The 19,209-nt window shown below is 41.8% G+C and overlaps 1 protein-coding gene across 1 annotated transcript in view; it reads right to left on the bottom strand.

Moving 5' to 3' along the window:
* The window catches only part of LOC126252420 (low-density lipoprotein receptor-related protein 4), an 827,262-nt gene that overhangs the window by 93,054 nt on the left and 714,999 nt on the right, over positions 1 to 19,209 (bottom strand). Inside the window, exons 21-24 of the mRNA XM_049953310.1 lie at positions 18,369 to 18,492; positions 15,518 to 15,680; positions 15,270 to 15,432; positions 4,827 to 4,960 (exon numbers count right to left, since the gene is read on the bottom strand). Coding sequence (XP_049809267.1) covers positions 4,827 to 4,960; positions 15,270 to 15,432; positions 15,518 to 15,680; positions 18,369 to 18,492 — 584 coding nt within the window. The remainder of the gene's footprint in view (positions 1 to 4,826; positions 4,961 to 15,269; positions 15,433 to 15,517; positions 15,681 to 18,368; positions 18,493 to 19,209) is intronic.

Here is a 19,209-nt window from a genome sequence, read left to right as displayed (position 1 = left end):
CAGCTGGCCCTTTGGTTTCATGCAGAGCTAAACACTTGGCTCCAGACAGATATGCTATCACCAAATCTGAGTTTCATGCTATGCTCGCAAAAAAGGCCTTACATGTCCATCTAGGTCATCCCTGCTGGTTCTCGACCCTAAGAAGAAAGTTGCATGGAGATCATGTGGCAATTATTGTGCCCTGAGTGCTTGAAACATTCCTGACTGATACCCAAATCTGCAACTCAAAGGTCATAATCATGTTCTGAGTGGAAAGCAAGTATTTAGTTTCACTGACTGTGCCAAAGCTTACATACAGATTCCGGTAGCAGAGGAAGATGTGCCAAAGACAGTGATAATCACAGCTTTTGGTCTATCTGAGAGGCTATTTATAACCTTTGGCCTCCATAATGCAGCCCAAACATGGCAAAGGTTTATTGATTCTGTCCTAAGGGGCATGCCACAGTGTTTTGCATACCTTAAAGACATTCTCATCTACCCCGACACTCCGGAATTGCAACGCCAACACTTGACTGAGGTCTTTGAGTGCTTCAGAATGTATGGCATTCAGATGACCAGGAGTGACTTTTTGGGCCATCGCGTTTCTGTGGAAGAGTGGCATCCATTCCCCGATAAAGTAGAGGCTGTGTTAAATATTCCTCATCCAGTGACAGCAAAATAGCTGTGCAGGTTCTTGGCATGTTGAATTTCTACAGATTCCACCCATCGTACACTGCTACTTTGCAGGAACCACTCACAGCTGTGCTGGCCGGTCCTAATGCAAAAGATAAAGCATTGTTACAGTGGACTCCAACAATGACAAACGCATTTTAAATGGTACAAAAGACCCTCACTGAAGCTGCGCTACTTGTACAACTGAAATGGATGCCCCTCAGGCACTTTTAGTCAATGCCAGTCAGAAAGCAATCAGAGTGGCACTGCAACAATATGTCAATGGGAACTGGCAACCTCTCACTTCCTTTTCTGACATGTTCCACACCCACAAGAATCATCTCATTTCTTGGGTCTGTGGAACGAAAACTGAATCTAATCTAATCTAATCCTAAGTTAACGCCACTGCAACAGCGATGAAGTGAATATGCTGCTATCTAGCAGCAGTCAAATACTTTCTTGCCCAACTAGAGGCAAGAACATTCACTATATTCACTGACCAAAAGCCACCCACATTCACATACCGGCAAAACAGTAAAACTGTTCTCCCAGAAAACTGAATCACTGGAGTACATTGCACAATTTACTTCCAATTTACATCTGCAGCCTCAACAGTGTAGTAGTAGACTGCTTGTCTCGCATTAGCGCAGTCACTGAGAAAATTGATTTTACTCACTTACGTGATGGACAGCAAACAGATGATGAACTATGCAACATGCTGCACAATACCCAGTCTGGACTGCAACCTGAACTTGTTCATGCACCACGCACCAATTTTCAGCTACACTGTGACACTTCAATGGGCAGAGAACCACTCTTATGTACCAATGAGCTTGCATAAACACATCCTTCATGCTCTTCACAACCTCTGCCACCCCAGAGTCAGAGGGTTTGTGAAGCTTGTCATCTTGGGGTACACTTGGCCAGGACTTCAAAATGATTGCTGACAATGGATGCACACATGCATTGCTTTCCAACACAGTAAAGTCAATTGGCATGTTCATGCACCCATTGGTGACTTTCCAGACACTACCGGAAGGTTCACCCACATCCATGTGGATGTCATGGGACCTTTGTTGGTATCAGACAGACAACATTACTTGCTGACAATCATGGACTGATTCACACACTGGGTAGAGGCAATTTCCAAAAAAGTACTTCCACCGAGACTCTGGTGACAGCATTCTTATCTCAGTGGGCCATGTGAATTGGTGCGATGGACAGGGGGACACTAATTTGAGTCCAAGCTCTTTGCACAGATTAGCAAATTCTGCAGTGACTACGACCATCCAACCACTGGCTATCATCCTGTGAGCAATGGTATGGTAGAGAGGTGGCACTGATCACTCAAAGCAGCACTAATGTGTTATAATGTTAAGTGACCATGGCTTTGCCTCTTGTGTGGTTCGGCTTACGATCAGTAAACAAACTGGATCTCGATGTGTCACCTGTGGAGCTTGTTTACAGAGAGCACTATGGCTACCAGGAGAATTTATGAAGTCAAGTTCTCTGTCAGGGGATGTGTTTCAGCAATCAGATTTTATAGCACAACTCAAGGACCACACCAAACAATTGCGACCTCAACCAGAATCACACCATGGCACGTGTATCTCCTTCGTGTACAAGGAATTGACAGACAGCTCCCATGTGATGCTCCATTGGGATGGTGTGCAACCAGACCTCATGCTGTCTTACACCAGACCCCACCACATCCTCTCATGCACTGACAAGATCTTAGACATCCTGCTCAATAATAAGTGCAGCACAGTATTTATTGATCGAGTCAAACCTTATTTTTTATTTGAGGATGCCTCCGAGACACCTCTACCTGACCACCTGCTTACCCCATCCAGTATGACCACCCAGCAGCCTTCCAGCCCACTTGAGCCACAGATGCCATGCCAGATGTGGTCAGGCCGGCACATCCACTTTCCCTTGTGATTCTGGGCAGTGTTGAGGCTGTTGGGTGCCGACAACATTCCACTTCTCCACAAGGGGCTGGTGTGACAAACCAGTACAGATCGTGTATACAGCGGGCTCAATCAGCTGATCACCAGGGTCAGTCAGAGTGGTTTGCATGTTAGCTGTGTGGAGCGGTGCCTGCAGACTTATTCCATGCTGCTAAGAGTGCCATGGTGAAATTCTGTGACTTATATTGTAGTCAGTTACTCTCTTGGTGTCTGGCCGGAAAATAGGTCATAAATGTATCAATTCCTCATAATAAATGTTCTTGTTCCCTTTATGCCACTGTTTCTTGTGTAAATGAGGGTAAGAAGAATAGCCATGATGAAATAAGTTGCCAGCACACACACATGACACACATTTAATTTGTGGCTGACTTGCAGCAGTGCAAGACTTGTCTCAAATATTGTGAAAAGTATAGATTTCTACTCACCATAAAGATGACACATTGAGTTGCAGACAGGTACAACAAAAAGACTGTTAGGCATTGGTTTTTAGGTCAAAGCCTCCTTCAGAAAGGAAACACACACACATTCATGCAAGCAAGGACACCTCACGCACACATGACTGCTATCTCTGTGTTTTCCAACCAGAATGCTGAGCTGACACCCCCTGTATCCACAGATTACATTTTTGCTCACTGTGGGGTGTCACTTGCAGTACCACCAATCATATCAGGTGATCAACTATATGAATTCTTCCTCTGTGTAATGTTTGGCTACAAATGATGTCCCCTCAGTATTCTGTCTCGAGTAGCAGGAGATAGTGGCCATGTATGCATGAGGTGTGCTTGTGAATGTGGGTGTGTTTTCTTTCAGGTCAAAAACTCAATGTGTAACAGTCTTTTAGTTGTTTGTTGTGCATGTCTGCAACTCAATGTTTCATCTGTATGGTTAGTAGCAATCTGTCCTCTTTGTAATATTGTTGATTTTTCCAACCTGGACTTTTCATTGTTTGATTTCACCTTAAGCACAAGAAATCTGACAAATCAATAGTGGCAGAGCACAGTCTAGTGAACTAAATATTATGTTTGAACATACTCATATCACGCTTCTGGCTCATGCTTCAAACTATTGGGATTATGTGATTAAAGAAGCTGCAGAAATCACTTGATATGAGAGGTGGTGCTGCAGGTCATCCATCAGATGCCATCCTTTTGCCATAAAGGTGGGAAATTGGTCAGTTTCATAATAGGCAGACTTTGCCCTCTAATGGTGGGGAAGTCATCACAAGCTTGGGATTTTATTCTTGACACTGTATATTAACTGAGAAAATTTTAGTCAGTGGCCATGTATGTGAGAGTTAGGCATATATGAATGTGTGTGTGTGTGTGTGTGTGTGTGTGTGTGTGTGTGTGTGTCTGTTTGGTTTTCTACATTTGAATAAGGAATCCATCTCGTAGCACAGTCTACTTTTAAATGTGGCTGTGTGCTGCTCAACACATCTTCGATGTGGTGATTAGCAATGTATTCCATTTCACATAATTGTTATTGCATTGTAGATTTCCATCATTTAACATATATTTATGGCGACTATCAACAGTTACAACATGAATAGTCTCTGCAGCTTTAGCCTAAGCTCTTTGGTAGGACATTAGTCGGCTCCATCTTGTTCTCATGTATTGTTGTTTATATCTCTTGCATTAGTATATCATGTAATAAAACCTCAGTCTTACAAAACACTGCTGAATCATTCTGTTCTCCAGTGAGTATATGATCAGATTTCCCTACACTTTTGAAACTGAAAGATGCAATTCAGAATCAATTAGGTTATAAACTGATGTGGCACTACACATCCACATGCTGCCATCTCCACTATCTTGATGACTGAGAACTATCAGATCAGAACTTTTCAAACAGTCACTTACAAAAACCATGTTTCATGATATCAATACTGCAAGCAGAGTTATGGGAACTATGTAGAAAAATGAGTGGAATAAATATTTGATCCATATCTTTTGTGACCTTTTCTAGGAAGTTGATTACTTTTTGAGATATGCCTCTTACTTAACCAGGCATAATTTATTTTAGTAACAAGTATCAGTCTTGCATTAAATTACATCTTGGGATGACAAATTTAGAACATTTCATCACATTCTGAAATACCCCAAAAGTAAAAGAATCAACAACAACCCAAAAATTGGATGCCTTAATAACCTGAAAAAAAGAATAGTCATGTGAATTACCAGAATGCTTTGCAAATTAACTATTTACCTTCCTTCCCGTTGAATCAATGACTATGCCATCTGCTGTCTCCAGACCATCATATATAACGGTCTCAATTCGTCTTCCATCAAGGGTAGCTTTTTGGATTACATCTTCTGCAGTATCTGTCCAATATATCTCACCTAAAACAATTATTAATGCAAGCATTCTGTGAAAACTATAACACAATGAATGAACATATTGTATTATTATTAAACACTTGCTTTAAAATGGAGACTCTTGCATCTAATGTTTTTGTTCTAGATAATTTTATGTTGGGACATAACTTAATGTCATTAGTGCATATGATATGACTGTGTCAAGTAGGGTATTTCTTTTCTGGTAGTTTGGAGATAACATGACTTTCTTTTTCTCCAGAGAAGACAATATCTTACAAACTGGGTGTTTACATTCAGCTGAGTTTCCTTACATTGGCAATACATTTCAATTTTTATGGATTAAGTCTGGAAGAAAAATTGATATGAATCTTAGGGGAACATTAACTTTCATATTTCTTATTTATTTCCTTATTTGTTCTCTGAATCATTTTTTGTGTCATATGTACATATTATGTTGCAGTGGATAAGAACATTATGGTATGATTTGATGGTAGATGTTTTTACATGATAAGTCTGAGATGAAACAATTTATTCAAAAGTGGGAATACAAATCAAGGCTAGACTTTTATGCATACATCAGTACATGCCAATACAATAATTACTCATTACTAGTATTGATTATATCTATCCACTCCCACTTACAGAGACAGACAAACTTCTGAGTAAGATAGTTACAACCTGTATTTTTCTATATGACTCATAGCTGTGGTTTATTTAATGAAACATATTCTGAATCTGCTTTTCCTTTATTCTTTACACCCAGCACAAAACTGATTTTTACAGTTAGGGAATTCATATTCACTTAAATACATCTGAATAAAATCCTGAAGCACAAGAAAATTTTATGTACCAACTTATTATAGTGACACAATATTGATTATTTGTGTTGATATGCTATTGTCCATTTGAATTTCACAATTTTAAAGGAACAGTTTCACAGTGTTTGAACACAGAAATTTAGTAGTTCCTGACTCATACTCTGGCACTGTATGATCATATTTCGATTAAATTTGTTTATGTTCCTTCTATCACATTCTGACATTTCCAGAAACACAGAGATGGCAGAGTGGATGAATAAATGATTTTTGGAAGAGAACTCTGCTGGTATCTGTCGGCTTTGCACAATGCAAATGATTTTTCTAAATAGGAACAAATTGCACGTAACAATCCCTGAGAGGGTAAGTAGCAAAAAAGGTAATATGGACATATAGCTGAATATGCATGGTGTCTATGTTAAAGGGCATTTATTAATTCATCATGCCTGTACAGTACAATACAATACATGACATGTTCTGCTGAGATGACCATTACACAAAATGTCAGTAATGGCCTCCAATGGCTCCTATGATGCACAAACATGATGCAACAGTGACTGATGCACATGTTTTAAAGTGCCAGACTATCATCAAATGCCATCAAAGGCAGCATGAAAACATTGTTCCAGCATCTGCTTTTATGGGACGGGCTGTTCACACGACTTGTTTCATGTGCCCCCATGGATATAAATCTACAGGATTAGGTCTGATGACCGGGTGGGCCCTGCAGGTAGATCACGTTCTCCAATCTGTCGGCCAGGGTACATGTTGTTGAAATGCCTGTGACAGGACTGGAATAGGTGGTAGTGGGTGTGGCACTCCCACACCCTTGTCTCATGGATCATAGCCCTACAACAGACCTAAATGGACGGCCTGTCTCATACATCCTCCCACTAAAACACCTACTCTAGTCCTGCTCAGGCATCTCCCACCCCATCAAAGGTAGGGCCATCTCTGTAAGCAGCCATGTTGTCTCCAAACTAAGCTGCAAGCACCGTGCTGCTTTCTATGCAGGGTAACAACCTACAAGCTGCCTGTCTGGATGAATGGCCACTGCCAAACTGTAGTAAAGAGACAGCTGGACCACATAATTGCTGAACATGTCACCTAACATAATGTGCTTCACTTTAATGACCGCTTCAAAGCCTGCACTATCTCCTACCAACACCAGATTTTCTGAATTGCGCAGGTGAGAACTCTTCTTAAAACATATCTTGTGTTCCCGTAACCCTCCTGGCCTCAACCTTGATTAGTTCCTGTCGTTTACTTACCTATCCCCTCTCTGTTCTGTTTCCAGCACTACATGCAGGTCTATTCTGCCAATGCACCCACTACTCTTTTCCTCTTCTCTACTTCTTTCCTCTCCCCTCTTTGTTTCCTTGACACTGCACCTGACAGCCTATACTGTTCCCACCACATCCCTGCACGCTCTTAAAAGCAGGACAGTGTCTTTCCCCACCCCTAACCTACTATTCCTACCCCTTCCCATCTCATGCCTCCTCCTTACCCCCATCACACACACCAGTAGATTGTTGCTTACATCAGATGCTGCAGCAGTTGGACCACAGTGCCTGGAAACAGTGGCCACGTGGGTTTGAGTTGTGCAAGTATGAATGTGTACATCTTTTCTACTTTGGAAGAAGGGCTTTACCCAAAAGCTTAACTTTTTTAACAGTCCTTTTCATTGTGCCTGTCTGTAACTCAACACCTTCTCTATGTGATCAGTAGCAACCTATATTCCATGTTGTTATTCCAGTCTGGAGTTTCCATTGTTTGACTTTGTAACTCAAATTCTAATATTCAGTTGAACAATATATATTAGCATAATAATTTAAGTTATGGTCTATAATGGTGTAGCACTGTAAAACTGCTCCTGGTATTTCAGATGCACTACTAGTTTAATTATTACTACATAATTTTGTACAATTTTCTATTATACATTTTTGTGACATCATTGTCATTCTAGACTGTAAGACTTACTTCTTCCTTATCATAACAAAGTATTTCTCAAATGTATAAACAGAACACATATCAAAATCAAATAAAATTAAAATTAAATTTGCTCTTAGTGTGTACAATGTGTCACTTCACATTTCATTGAATTGATAGGATGCTGGAATTAATTTCTCCATGAGTATGAAAATTTAAGAAGGCTTTTTTTTCTTTTTTTTTTTCCTAATTAAGTACCAAGCAGTTGTTGGAAAACCAATGGAAACTGGTATAAATACTGAGATTCTGGGGCTACCATTTATACAATGGAGGAAATCACAAACGAAAGATGTTCCATCACTGCTCTGTAGTTGTCACAACTCAGGCTATGGAGCACAACGAAACACACACATATCACTCATGACAGCATACAGTGTTTACTTAATATCATTGTGTTCAGGCATATACCTTTATAGTCACTTAAATGTCACAATGTTTCACTGAAAATAAAAGTTTCCAGTTGGCTGCCTAAGATGAAGAAACATGTGCACATGATCTGCTATCTGGTGTTTAAATTCATTTATGGTGAATATTGTGGATGCTATATCAACATTCCCCATATGAGGACACCATACCAGGATACATTGTACCCTGCTTTGTTATGCTTTCAAACCAAGCCATTTGTGGGGATGAATATGTACACTCATCAGGTCAGGGAACCTTTTGCTATCATTTAGGTAAGTAGTGGTGATCCTCATGCGCCCATGCAAACCTCTGTCCTGTGCAATACACTGTGGTGTCGACAGGTCATATCGACCATGATTAACACCATCTTTGGACTCTTATTGCTCTGCTGAGCCTCCATGTTAGTTTTTAGTTCTGTTCTGTATCTCAAGCTGTGTACACATTTATGACTAACTACGAAATATATCTCTATGTGGAATTTAATGGGGATAGTTATTGCATTTGACCAATAATCGTATCCTGTTCCCATACTGGTGATTCCGAAGTTTCTACGTCTTCCGCGACTTCCACACTGGGTGTTGTAAATGCACATGATGCCATGGCTACCGCCCCCAACACTTTGTTTGAAGATTTGCAGGCCCAACTACGACAACCAAGCCACTCCAATCCTTCACCAATGGCCAGCTCTCCACTAATCGACAGTGATTCACGATCTCCAACCAAGTAAACCTCAAACTTTGTTGTTATACAATGGTCTAGTGCTACACCGTTAACTCAAACAATGGACTCAGGTTTCGTGTCCCTGGACTGTGCTCACCAACATGTGAAATGTGAAGCAGATAATTTTCAGAACTATGTAACTACCAATCGATCATGTAATGTTCAAAGTGATTTACATTCGCACACATACTTTGACTCTCAACGGGCTACAACGTCAGTTACAGTCATGCCGTGTGCAGTGCCGCCATTTGTGCAAAACGCACATGCTATCAACCTATTCCGGTTTTGCCTAACTCACAAACTAAAGATGGACATTTTCATGCACCAAATTACTCTTGCTCACCCACCAGACCTGTTGCTCAGTTTTTTGAACATGTGGGCTTGAGCACATTTTACGGCGCTTTGCTTTCCAGGAATGTTTTACTGCAACAATGTGATCTTCAGCAAGTTTCACAGGTAATTTATAGTCCAACCACATGGGGTGTGTTCCCGAAGTGCACAGAAAACTCACACTCACACTCCCCCCCAAAACGCACGGGAGGCTCTGATTCCGACCGTTCAGCCGCTCACCTGTCCCACAGTTCTGCCTGTGTCTACTGCGCCAGCCTTCCACATCATTTCTGAAGTGGACAATTTCTAATCTGTACCTCTAAACTCCGGTCCAGTTTACAGGACTGCCACACGTGTTGCACAACCACTTGTTTCCACTCCCACGGTACCAACCATGTCAGCCGCGTTGTGTTTTCACAACATGTCCAGGACAATGCAACCCGCTGTTGCTTCGGACGTGCTTGCCAATAACACACCAATGCCTATGGTGCCAGGCTGCAGTATGGCCCCCTCCTACCACGGACCAGCAGGCCTTACAAGATACACCCAAGTCACCTTCATCCCCACCCCCCCAGCCATCTGCCGAAGCTACCCCCTTTATAGGAGGACAACCCCATATCATGGTTTGCACTTGTGGAGCATCTGTTCAAGTTACACCATGTGTCCAATGACAACTCTAAATTCCTATGTCTCGTAACACACCTCCATGATCACTCAGACTTAATTTGTGATCTACTCCTCTTGCCACCACCTCCACCAAAGTACAAGTTCGCAAAGAAAACAATATTGAACCGACTCACCTGCTCACCACAAGAATTAATCATCAAGATCTTGTACGAGGAGCACCTGGGGGACCGAACTCCATCACAACTCTGGCGCCGCCTTCAATTACTTGTGAGTGAACATATGATGCTGGACATTACTCAGTGGGCAGTACGGTCTGCCAAGTTATCTACCAACCTACAGATTCACCTGCTACTGCACTCCTTTGAGTCAATCAGCTCTTGTCTTCGCATCACAGACCAGCTGTACGCACTGCTACGACAACACCAACCAGCACACCACTCACCACTGTTTGGCACAACTGCTCCTGTTTACTGGCCGTCTGTGGGCAGAGGCAGAGCTCGCTCCAGCTTCATGCCATCTACACCACCTGGCAGTATTCGCTTGCTCTCTTCTCCATCTGAGCACTCAAGAATCACCCACGCACCATACGTGCCAGTATACATCCCGGAACAAATCAATGAGGACAAGCCTTCTCCCCTGCCACATTTGCCATGACCATCACATCCGGTTCATCCATATTGTTGGTACCACAAGATTTTTGGCGATGATGCCAAAAAGTGTCGACTACCTTGCCAGCACCCAAACACCGACCACAGGATCTAGAAGACGCCGTGTCCTGCGGGGAATCTCACAGGCATCCTCACACATTGCACTCCATCCACTCGTCCACCCGGCCGAGTGGTCATTTATATGTGACCGACATTTCGTGACGGCTCGTCTTCCTACTCGACACAGGCACGGACATGTCTATCATACCCACATTGTTGGCTCCTCCCACCTTTTCACTGATGAAGTCACTTCTACGAGCTGTCAACGCATCAACATTACAAACCTTAGGCTCTGTCAACGTTATGGTGTACCTATCTCCTCCTCTGTGTTTTCTGTGGAATTCCTACATCGCCAACATCAATGAACCAATTCTTGGTATGGATTTTTTGTCACATTACAAACTCTCTCCGAACGTGGTTCAGGCTCAGTGCTACATCATCCCACTAACACTCAGATACCGTGCTCCCGCACTTATGTTCCACATTCTGTTTCTCTTGCAACATGTGAGTTAGTAGGCGAGTGCTTCCCTCTCATGGGTGGCACAACTCTGCGGGGAAAACAATGAGCTGAAACAATGAATAGCACACACTTACAATGAGCTCGTTGTGGTTCGTACCTTGCTGCTGAAACTGCGGTCCACAGTGCCTCCACCTAATCGTGTTTCTCCAGCAGACACCAGCTCGGACACTCAGTAGATTAGTCCAAAAACATTAAGTGCGTGTGACGATTTGCATCCGGTAGACACCGCACCCCTGACGCACTCGCCACGTTCAGTGCCACGTGTTTGAAACAGTGCTTCTAATGACAGTCATGCACATAATACGACCACGACCACTGCACAGGCAGCCACCCCATGTGTTGATAAACATTCCCCCTCTCTTGCGCGCCAGCCACATGACTCAGCGACCCTCACTGTTCCCTGCAAGGTGCCAACGCCTCTCTCACCCATGCTGGTTACCCAAGGCAAGGCTGAGAACAGACAGTTGCTGCATGTCCCGACCCGCTCTGCACTGAGCGCACAGCCGACCTCTCCAAAGAAGCACATGCGGCGCTCACGTAATAGGCGTGTGACTTTCATGCTGCCTTTTCCCACTCACGCTAACGGTTATGCCTTGTCGCGCCCCACTCATCCAAAAACTTCGTGTCAGGACATTGCTCAGTCTCATGTGCAGTTCTCAGTTTCTTCCATCACTGACGGAATGACACATAAGATAGTTACCACTGCCGGCCCTCCTATTAGGCACAAGGTTAGACGCCTCAACCTCATTAAGTTGCGCGTGGCCTGGCAGCAAATTAACAAACTTTTGGAGGCAGGTATCCTGCAACTGTCAGGCAGCAACTGGTCTTCACGATTCACCTTGTCATCAGACACAACGGTTCTTTCCAAATGTGCGGCGACTACACATGCTTAAACGCTCGTATCGGCATGGACAATTACCCAGTGCTGAACATAAACGATTTCACTCATATATTATCGGGCGCCACAATCTTCAGTGTTATTGACTGTAAACATGACTATCACCAGATTCCCGTAGCACTGGAAGACATTCCAAAGACAGCTATTATCACGCCCCTCAGTTTGTTCCAAAACGAAAATCATCTATCCCAGGTCCTCCAAATCTTGAACTCCAGTGGCATCGAGATCAAAAAGGACAAATTCCAATTGTGCCAGTCTTCTGTCACATTTTTGGGTTACACCGTCTCCACAGATAGAATACAGCCTCCCAAATGCTGCGTGCAGGCCATCACGTCGCTGCCGCCTCTGGCTACTTACAAAGAACTCCGACGTTTTTTGGGTACAATAAATTACTACCGTCGGCATCTGCCTTCTGCTGCTACCGTGCAGGCCCCACTGACAGACTCGTTGTCAGACAAACAAACTTCAGGCCTTAAACCAGTTTGCTGGACTGAACCTATGCTGGAGGCCTTCAAGGCTCTAAAAACTTCCTTAGCTCATGCAGTGGCACTCGCCCATCCCGACCCATCGGCCAAGTTGTTCATCACTACGGACGCCAGCACAGCACAGTGGGGATAGTACTACAGCAACGCAAAGGCAACATGGTTTCTCCCCTTCATTTCTTCTCTAAAAAAACTGTCTACAGCTCAGAAGAAATATTCCGCTTTTGACAGGGAACTTCTGGTGGTCTATGAAGCTGTCAAACACTTTCACCCCAACGTTGAGAGACATTCTTTCTTCATCCTTACTGATCACAAACTGCTAGCGGACGCCTTCTGCAACCCTCCCGAGGACCCAGCCCCTGAGCATTTCTGCCACTTTAATTTAGTCTCTCAATTCACAACAGACGTTCGCTACATCAAAGGCACAGAAAACATCCCCACTGATTTTTTCTCGTGGATCGATACTGTCTCACGCATCATTGACTTATCCACAATGTGGCCACTCTCCAGGCCTCTGATGAGGAATCTCACGCTCTCCTCGCAAATCCTCAAACATCTCTTGTGTTTACCAAAGCCATGGCACCCTGCAGCTGTTGCTCCCGCCCACAATGCGCTGGCAAGACTTCGACGCCTTGCATAACCACACTCCCCCTGGCGTCTGTGCCACCACACGGCTCGTACCTGAGCATTTCATTTGGAAAAATATCGGTTGCCCGACCACCATCAACACCGACCAAGGTTGGCAGTTTGAGTCTGCCCTGTTCACTATTTTATGTAACATCTGCGGCATTAAAAAAATTCATACAACAGCCTACCACCTGCAAAGCAACGGGATAGTTGAACGGTGGCACTGCACCCTCAAAACTGCCCTCAGGTGCCATGACTGCCTCTGGTCTGAGGCGCTTCCATTGGTATTACTCGGTCTCCGTTCAACCTTTAAACCAGACTTACAGGGAACCATCTCTGAATTCGTTTTTGGGGAGAATCCAGTCATACCAGGGAACTTATTCTGTCTCAAGCACCCAATGATTTTCCCCCCTCCCCAGAGTTCATTAGTCACATGTGCACTAATTTTAAACATGCATGGCTACACCCACCCATCAGCCATTCCCCGCCGGACACTTACGTGCCAACCACACTCAATACTTGCTCCCACATTATGCTCAGGGATGATTCCATTAGACAGCCCCTGCAATCACCCTACCTCGGCCCCTTTAAAGTACTCCAGAGTGGTGAGACAACATTCGACATTATGGTTAAAGATCGTCCTCAAACTGTTTCATTGCACAGGCTCAAACCTGCTTTCATGGTATTCAACACCCCTCTGCCATCTCAGTTGGACCCTCCTGATTACTTTTCTGCCACAGAGCCTGAAAATACTTTGTCTCATCCCATGGCGCTATTTTCTCCAACCCATGATTCATCGTTGCCATTCGCAGGTTTCCAGGCACGTCGCTATCCACCCTATGTGTGGATTCGCCGCCACTTCACCAACTGCGAAGACTCGCTCACCCACATTCAACCTGTGCTGCAACATGCCACCACACCGCATGGACAACGTGTCAATCATCACCTTTGATTACAGTCTGCTCGTGCTCCTAACAGACACCGCGGCCTCACCCTCCAACAGGCAGTTAAATGTCAGTGTAGTGTATAACCTGTCACTCCCCCGTGAGTGCGACCCATCAGAAATTCGCGTGTTCATCTCCTCGGACGGCTTGATCTGCATTCGGGGTGGGCATGCCTGCACCACACCGCAGGCTGTTCCACACACCTGCTCTCAGGCAAGCCGACGCACCATCTGCCCCCACTGGTTGACTAACTATGAGGTGGACCTGCAGCCAATCACTCCGCCTCTGCACTCTGCCTCGACCAAGATGGAAATTCCGGTCGTGCGCCTGCCGCCTCACATGACTACTACCGATGCTGACATGACCTTCACTCAAGCCTCACAGGTGGTACTCCATACTGTGGGGAAGGGGGGGGGGGGGCTGTGTGGCATCGATAGGTCGTATCGACGATGATTAACACCATCTTTGGACTCTTATTGCTCTGCTCTGAGCCTCCATGTTCTATCTCAAGCTGTGTACATGTTTATGACTAAGTAAGTAATATATCTTTATGTGGAATTTAATGGGAATAGTTATTGCATTTGACCAATAATCGTATCCCGTTCCCATAACACCATTTGTGGAGAGACTCACTTGGGAGTAATAGCTAGGAGATCTGGATTATATCCCTGCCCCTTCATGGTTTTCGAGTTCCAAACTGGTAAGTAACCTGACAAAATGTAACTGCTGTTACAAGATGAAATGACTTATAACAACCATCGCTATTCTAACATTGTTGGCTGTGGTAATAATAGCTACATCCAGATTACAGTAACCCAACAGTCATTTGACATGATTGTCCATGATCATTTTCCATGATGAATTGTTTTACTAAGATGCTATCTCTTCATTGTGGTATATCTTTTTAATTCTGCTGCTAATCATTGAACATCTGCCATAATACTAATGAGAAATCATATTAATATGTGATAGAAAAATGCTTTACTATTCACCTGCTAGGGAAATGAGAGAGAGAGAGAGAGAGAGAGAGAGAGAGAGAGAGAGAGAGAGAGAGGGAGGGTGAAAGAGAGAGAGAGAGAGAGAGGGATAGGCAGACAGACAGGCAGCCACTAATAAGCATTATCAGTCACAGTGTATTGGCAATTATCCCAAAAATAAATTACAGTAGGTTAAATTTTTTAATATATTTTTTGTCATATTTATTAAACTGATTCAAGATATTTTTCACAAAATGTTTGAAGCTGTATTGTCATTATAGTGAAAACAAACCTGTTTTTCTGTCAACATCGACAGCAATTGCATTCTTCAAAGGTGGCAATGGTAGAACCACATCGACTACATATGGGACATCTAGAGAAATCTGCCGTATATCAACACGATGTGCAAATATCAATGAATTTGTTGGACCGTGGGCACATGTCCTCTGATCAGACTGCCAAAATAAATTGTAAAATTAATGTTGTACACTTCTGTGATTATGAAAGTCTTGTTTATGCAAATAAGTTGCCAGTGCTTACCAGAAGTTTGATACCTATGGGACATGCACAAGAGAAACGTCTCGGTGCAGGTGCCAGAAGACAAAGATGACTGCAGCCACCATTCCTGACACGGCAGGATGACTGCACTGTTTGCCTACTACGATGAAATACTCTAACATCCATTAATCCAGTTATTCCTGATCTGCAAAAATTTAATAAGTAATAAAATTATCAGAATAAAGTGTGCTATTTCCACTATTACTACCGTTATGCAAAATTTGCATTTGTTATTCAATGATAAATTATCATTCAATCAGTTAAAATGTGTTTGTTTAGGATGATGATTTCATTGTGAACTGCAGTTCAATTATATGGTATATCTGATGAGTATGTATAGTCCAGATAAAATTTGTTTTGGCTGGGCTTGATGAAGATGACTATATTAAATATTAAGAAAATGCTATACAAAGTTTGCTTTTTTTATTTAGTGTACAATGCTAATTCAGATTTTAAGAACATCATTCAAAAATAAATACATACCTACATAATTACACAGTGAGATGTCTGATGTTTTTATCTCATGAATCATTAGCAGTCCCCCCTTACACACACACACACACACACACACACACACACTTGCACATACTCATGTATGTGCATTTGGAGCTATAGATCTGTAGTCAAATACAGTTGTATTTCAGAGTCACAACTATGCTCAAAAGTCTGATGTTACATTGAAGGCAGCATTACTTTAGCAAGACAGCAGTACTGTCTTTACAAGTGAGAAGAATAAACTTGACTGTTTTTACTTTTTCAGTATCCTACCAATGAACTAAAATCTGCTACTTGCTTCACTTATGACTGAGCCCATGTGATAACTCCTTTTCATATCCCCACAATTTGTTACGTTCAGGTATTTGTACAGATTGACTGATTTCACTTGTGACTCAATGATATTGTAATCATATGATACTACATTTTCTCATTTTATGCACTGGACCCTATTTTGCCTCGTTTCCTACAATTCAGATTGAAGTTATGTAGATTTACTCTGGTCAAAAGGTCTGCAACAGACTTCATCTGACATAAGTGAGAAAATGGGTATCTTAACTATATCAAATTAAAATTAAAATCGTAACTCATAAGCCATTCCTTCAAAAAATTATCTGATTATCTTGATTCCAGCATTGAAAATTCCTGTTAGCAACTTGCTAAGTCTCAATGTTCATCGTTAAGTTGCATGCCAATCTGTAATGTACTGTCAACAGATCTCTGTTGTACTGATGTATGTAACAATTTTCCCCAAAGAACACCTTTGTAATCAAATAAATATCACAACACATATGTAAGATAAATAGCAGTTATTAAAATAACTTAGAAAGCAGCTGCTTTTTTTTTTAGTTGCTACTTACCTTCTGTTTACTAGGTTAAATTTAGCTGGAATAAGCATAAATAGCATTAAGTAGTTCAGTGTTAGTTTATTAATAGTTAAGTTTTTATGTTTCTAAAAGTAGCTTCTCTTTTGTTGATGTATATCTTGACTTGTTACACATTCCTGAAGGTTCTCCTATTTGATGGGATCTAAGAAACATAATGAATGAATGAATGAATGTACATCAAGATTACACACACACACACACACACACATACACACACAAAATCACTAAATGAGAAGGGAATGTCTACAGAAAGTATCCTTCAAAATAAACCAGCCAATAATGATGAAGTGAACAAATTTAGGGAGATTTAGAGAGACCCAATAGGGAATTCATTCCCCCTTGTGCATGCAGCCATTGACATTCTAAGTCTTAGGAATTGAATTTAGTTTTATTTCAAGATTCATGACATTTATTGAGTAAGTACAGGCTACAACAGTTACACTTCAAAATTTTGGCACATGCAATGTAAGGACTTTGTTTCTGGTGCTGAGGGTCACAGTACAGAACTTAGTATTATTAAGCAGTTGGCTTGTATAGGCTTATAGATTTCCCAGTTAAAGTGTGTTTTAGTGAACTTTAAATTCAGACTGGACTTGAATCTCTGAGTAGTGATGTGAGAAACAACTTTGATTTATCTTGCTGGAGTTTGTTGGGCACCAAAAATAAATAATCCCACGTGGTAAGTGAAGATTTCAATAGGAACAGAGCTCAGTTATTTTTCTCATGTAGGATGTTATTAATGCTATGATTGAATATCCTTCCATCTGAGGTTATTTAAGACTAATATTAATGAATATCTACCAGGAGCCATGAACATCTACATATGACTTGGATTCCAATTTGTGTGTGTATATGAACAACAGTAACAACTGAAGTTTATGTTCAGTTGTCTGGTGAGAAAAGTATGCAGAGTTCTAGTCATGAAGTTGGATTGATTTTTTATGTGGCATGTATGAGGAAACTTTGGACAGGAAACCAAAATGCTGACTGGAATACAAGTTAAGTGAAATAGATTACTATGGGACTTTTTATCTGTATGGGGCTTCAGATAATCTCTCACATCAGGTTTACCAATTCCAGAAACTGCCTTAAGCAGCGTCTTCTAGTGGATGAATGATATCATAATTATTCTAGCCCCCCCTTTCCTATCAAAACTCCTTTAGCAATTGAGACATCACATAACACTTATACGAGGGCAACATTTTATTACAGTGGACTGTTTATCACATGCAATATCTTCAAGATGTAGAGCAACTTCCTCCCATCAATTGCTACGATACAATCAGGTGCACAATAAGAAAAACTGTATCATTTTGTCAGGCACACGACGTATTTTTCAACTGTGTGTACTTTCCAGATGTGCTAGAATTTATGACTGCTTTTATACATTTAATTTCATGATTATACATTCCATTCTTTAGTAACTAAACAGAAAAATAAAATTCACAAACCTGACAACACTCCTGTTTTGGCCAGTTAGCTGGTCAGCCATATGAATACTTGCGGTCTCCCAATCGGTCCAGTAGATTTTGTTCTCATGAACAGCCAGACCAAAGGGATGGGGGATATCAGTGTCTAGGAACAGACACATTAGCTAGTTATTCTGTGCATGGACATTCCTTAAAAAGTTGAATGTATTTAGATGGGTCCTTAAAATTTGATGGTCACACAAAACTCTCCATTACACATATTACTGAGATACTGCCATAACATTAAAGTTCTCTGCAATAACGCTGAAAATATTGTGAATGTAGTGGTGCATGAGGATAATTTGATGATAATTAACAGATTAACATTCTAAAGAGCATATATCAACATACTGATTAGAAAAATGAGCTCAAGATTTTTGACACACTGAGTCCATATTAATAGTTGTACGAGTAAATTCTGCATAGTAAGCTTAGAGTGTCAAAATTGGTACCAAAAACTTTTAAGAACAGTAACAGTAAAGACACGTGCACAATAAGTACAAAGTAAATAAAAATGATAAAACTCTACAAATAATTATACACGCACAACACCATGTGTTCAAGGATATGAAGCACCCACTGAAACAAGGCATTTGGCCCTTCAAAATAAGATTTCAGAAGACAGAAAAGTGTTAATTCAGTTAAAACTGGGCATTGAGAATTGTTGCAGCATTTTGTCTCAAAGAGAGAATTTTACTCAAAGCAGAGTATTAACAGTAATCAGAAAATCAAAATTATCTTTAGAAATTCTTTAATGTTTATCATGTTGTATCTTAGGACTCGAAGTAGTTACATAGAAAGCAAAAACTACATGAAGCTGTAA

The sequence above is a fragment of the Schistocerca nitens genome, chromosome 4, assembly GCF_023898315.1.
Source record: "Schistocerca nitens isolate TAMUIC-IGC-003100 chromosome 4, iqSchNite1.1, whole genome shotgun sequence".
NCBI classification, from domain to species: domain Eukaryota; kingdom Metazoa; phylum Arthropoda; class Insecta; order Orthoptera; family Acrididae; genus Schistocerca; species Schistocerca nitens.
Note: the sequence above shows the minus strand (reverse complement) of the source record. Positions and strands in the feature narration are given on the sequence as shown.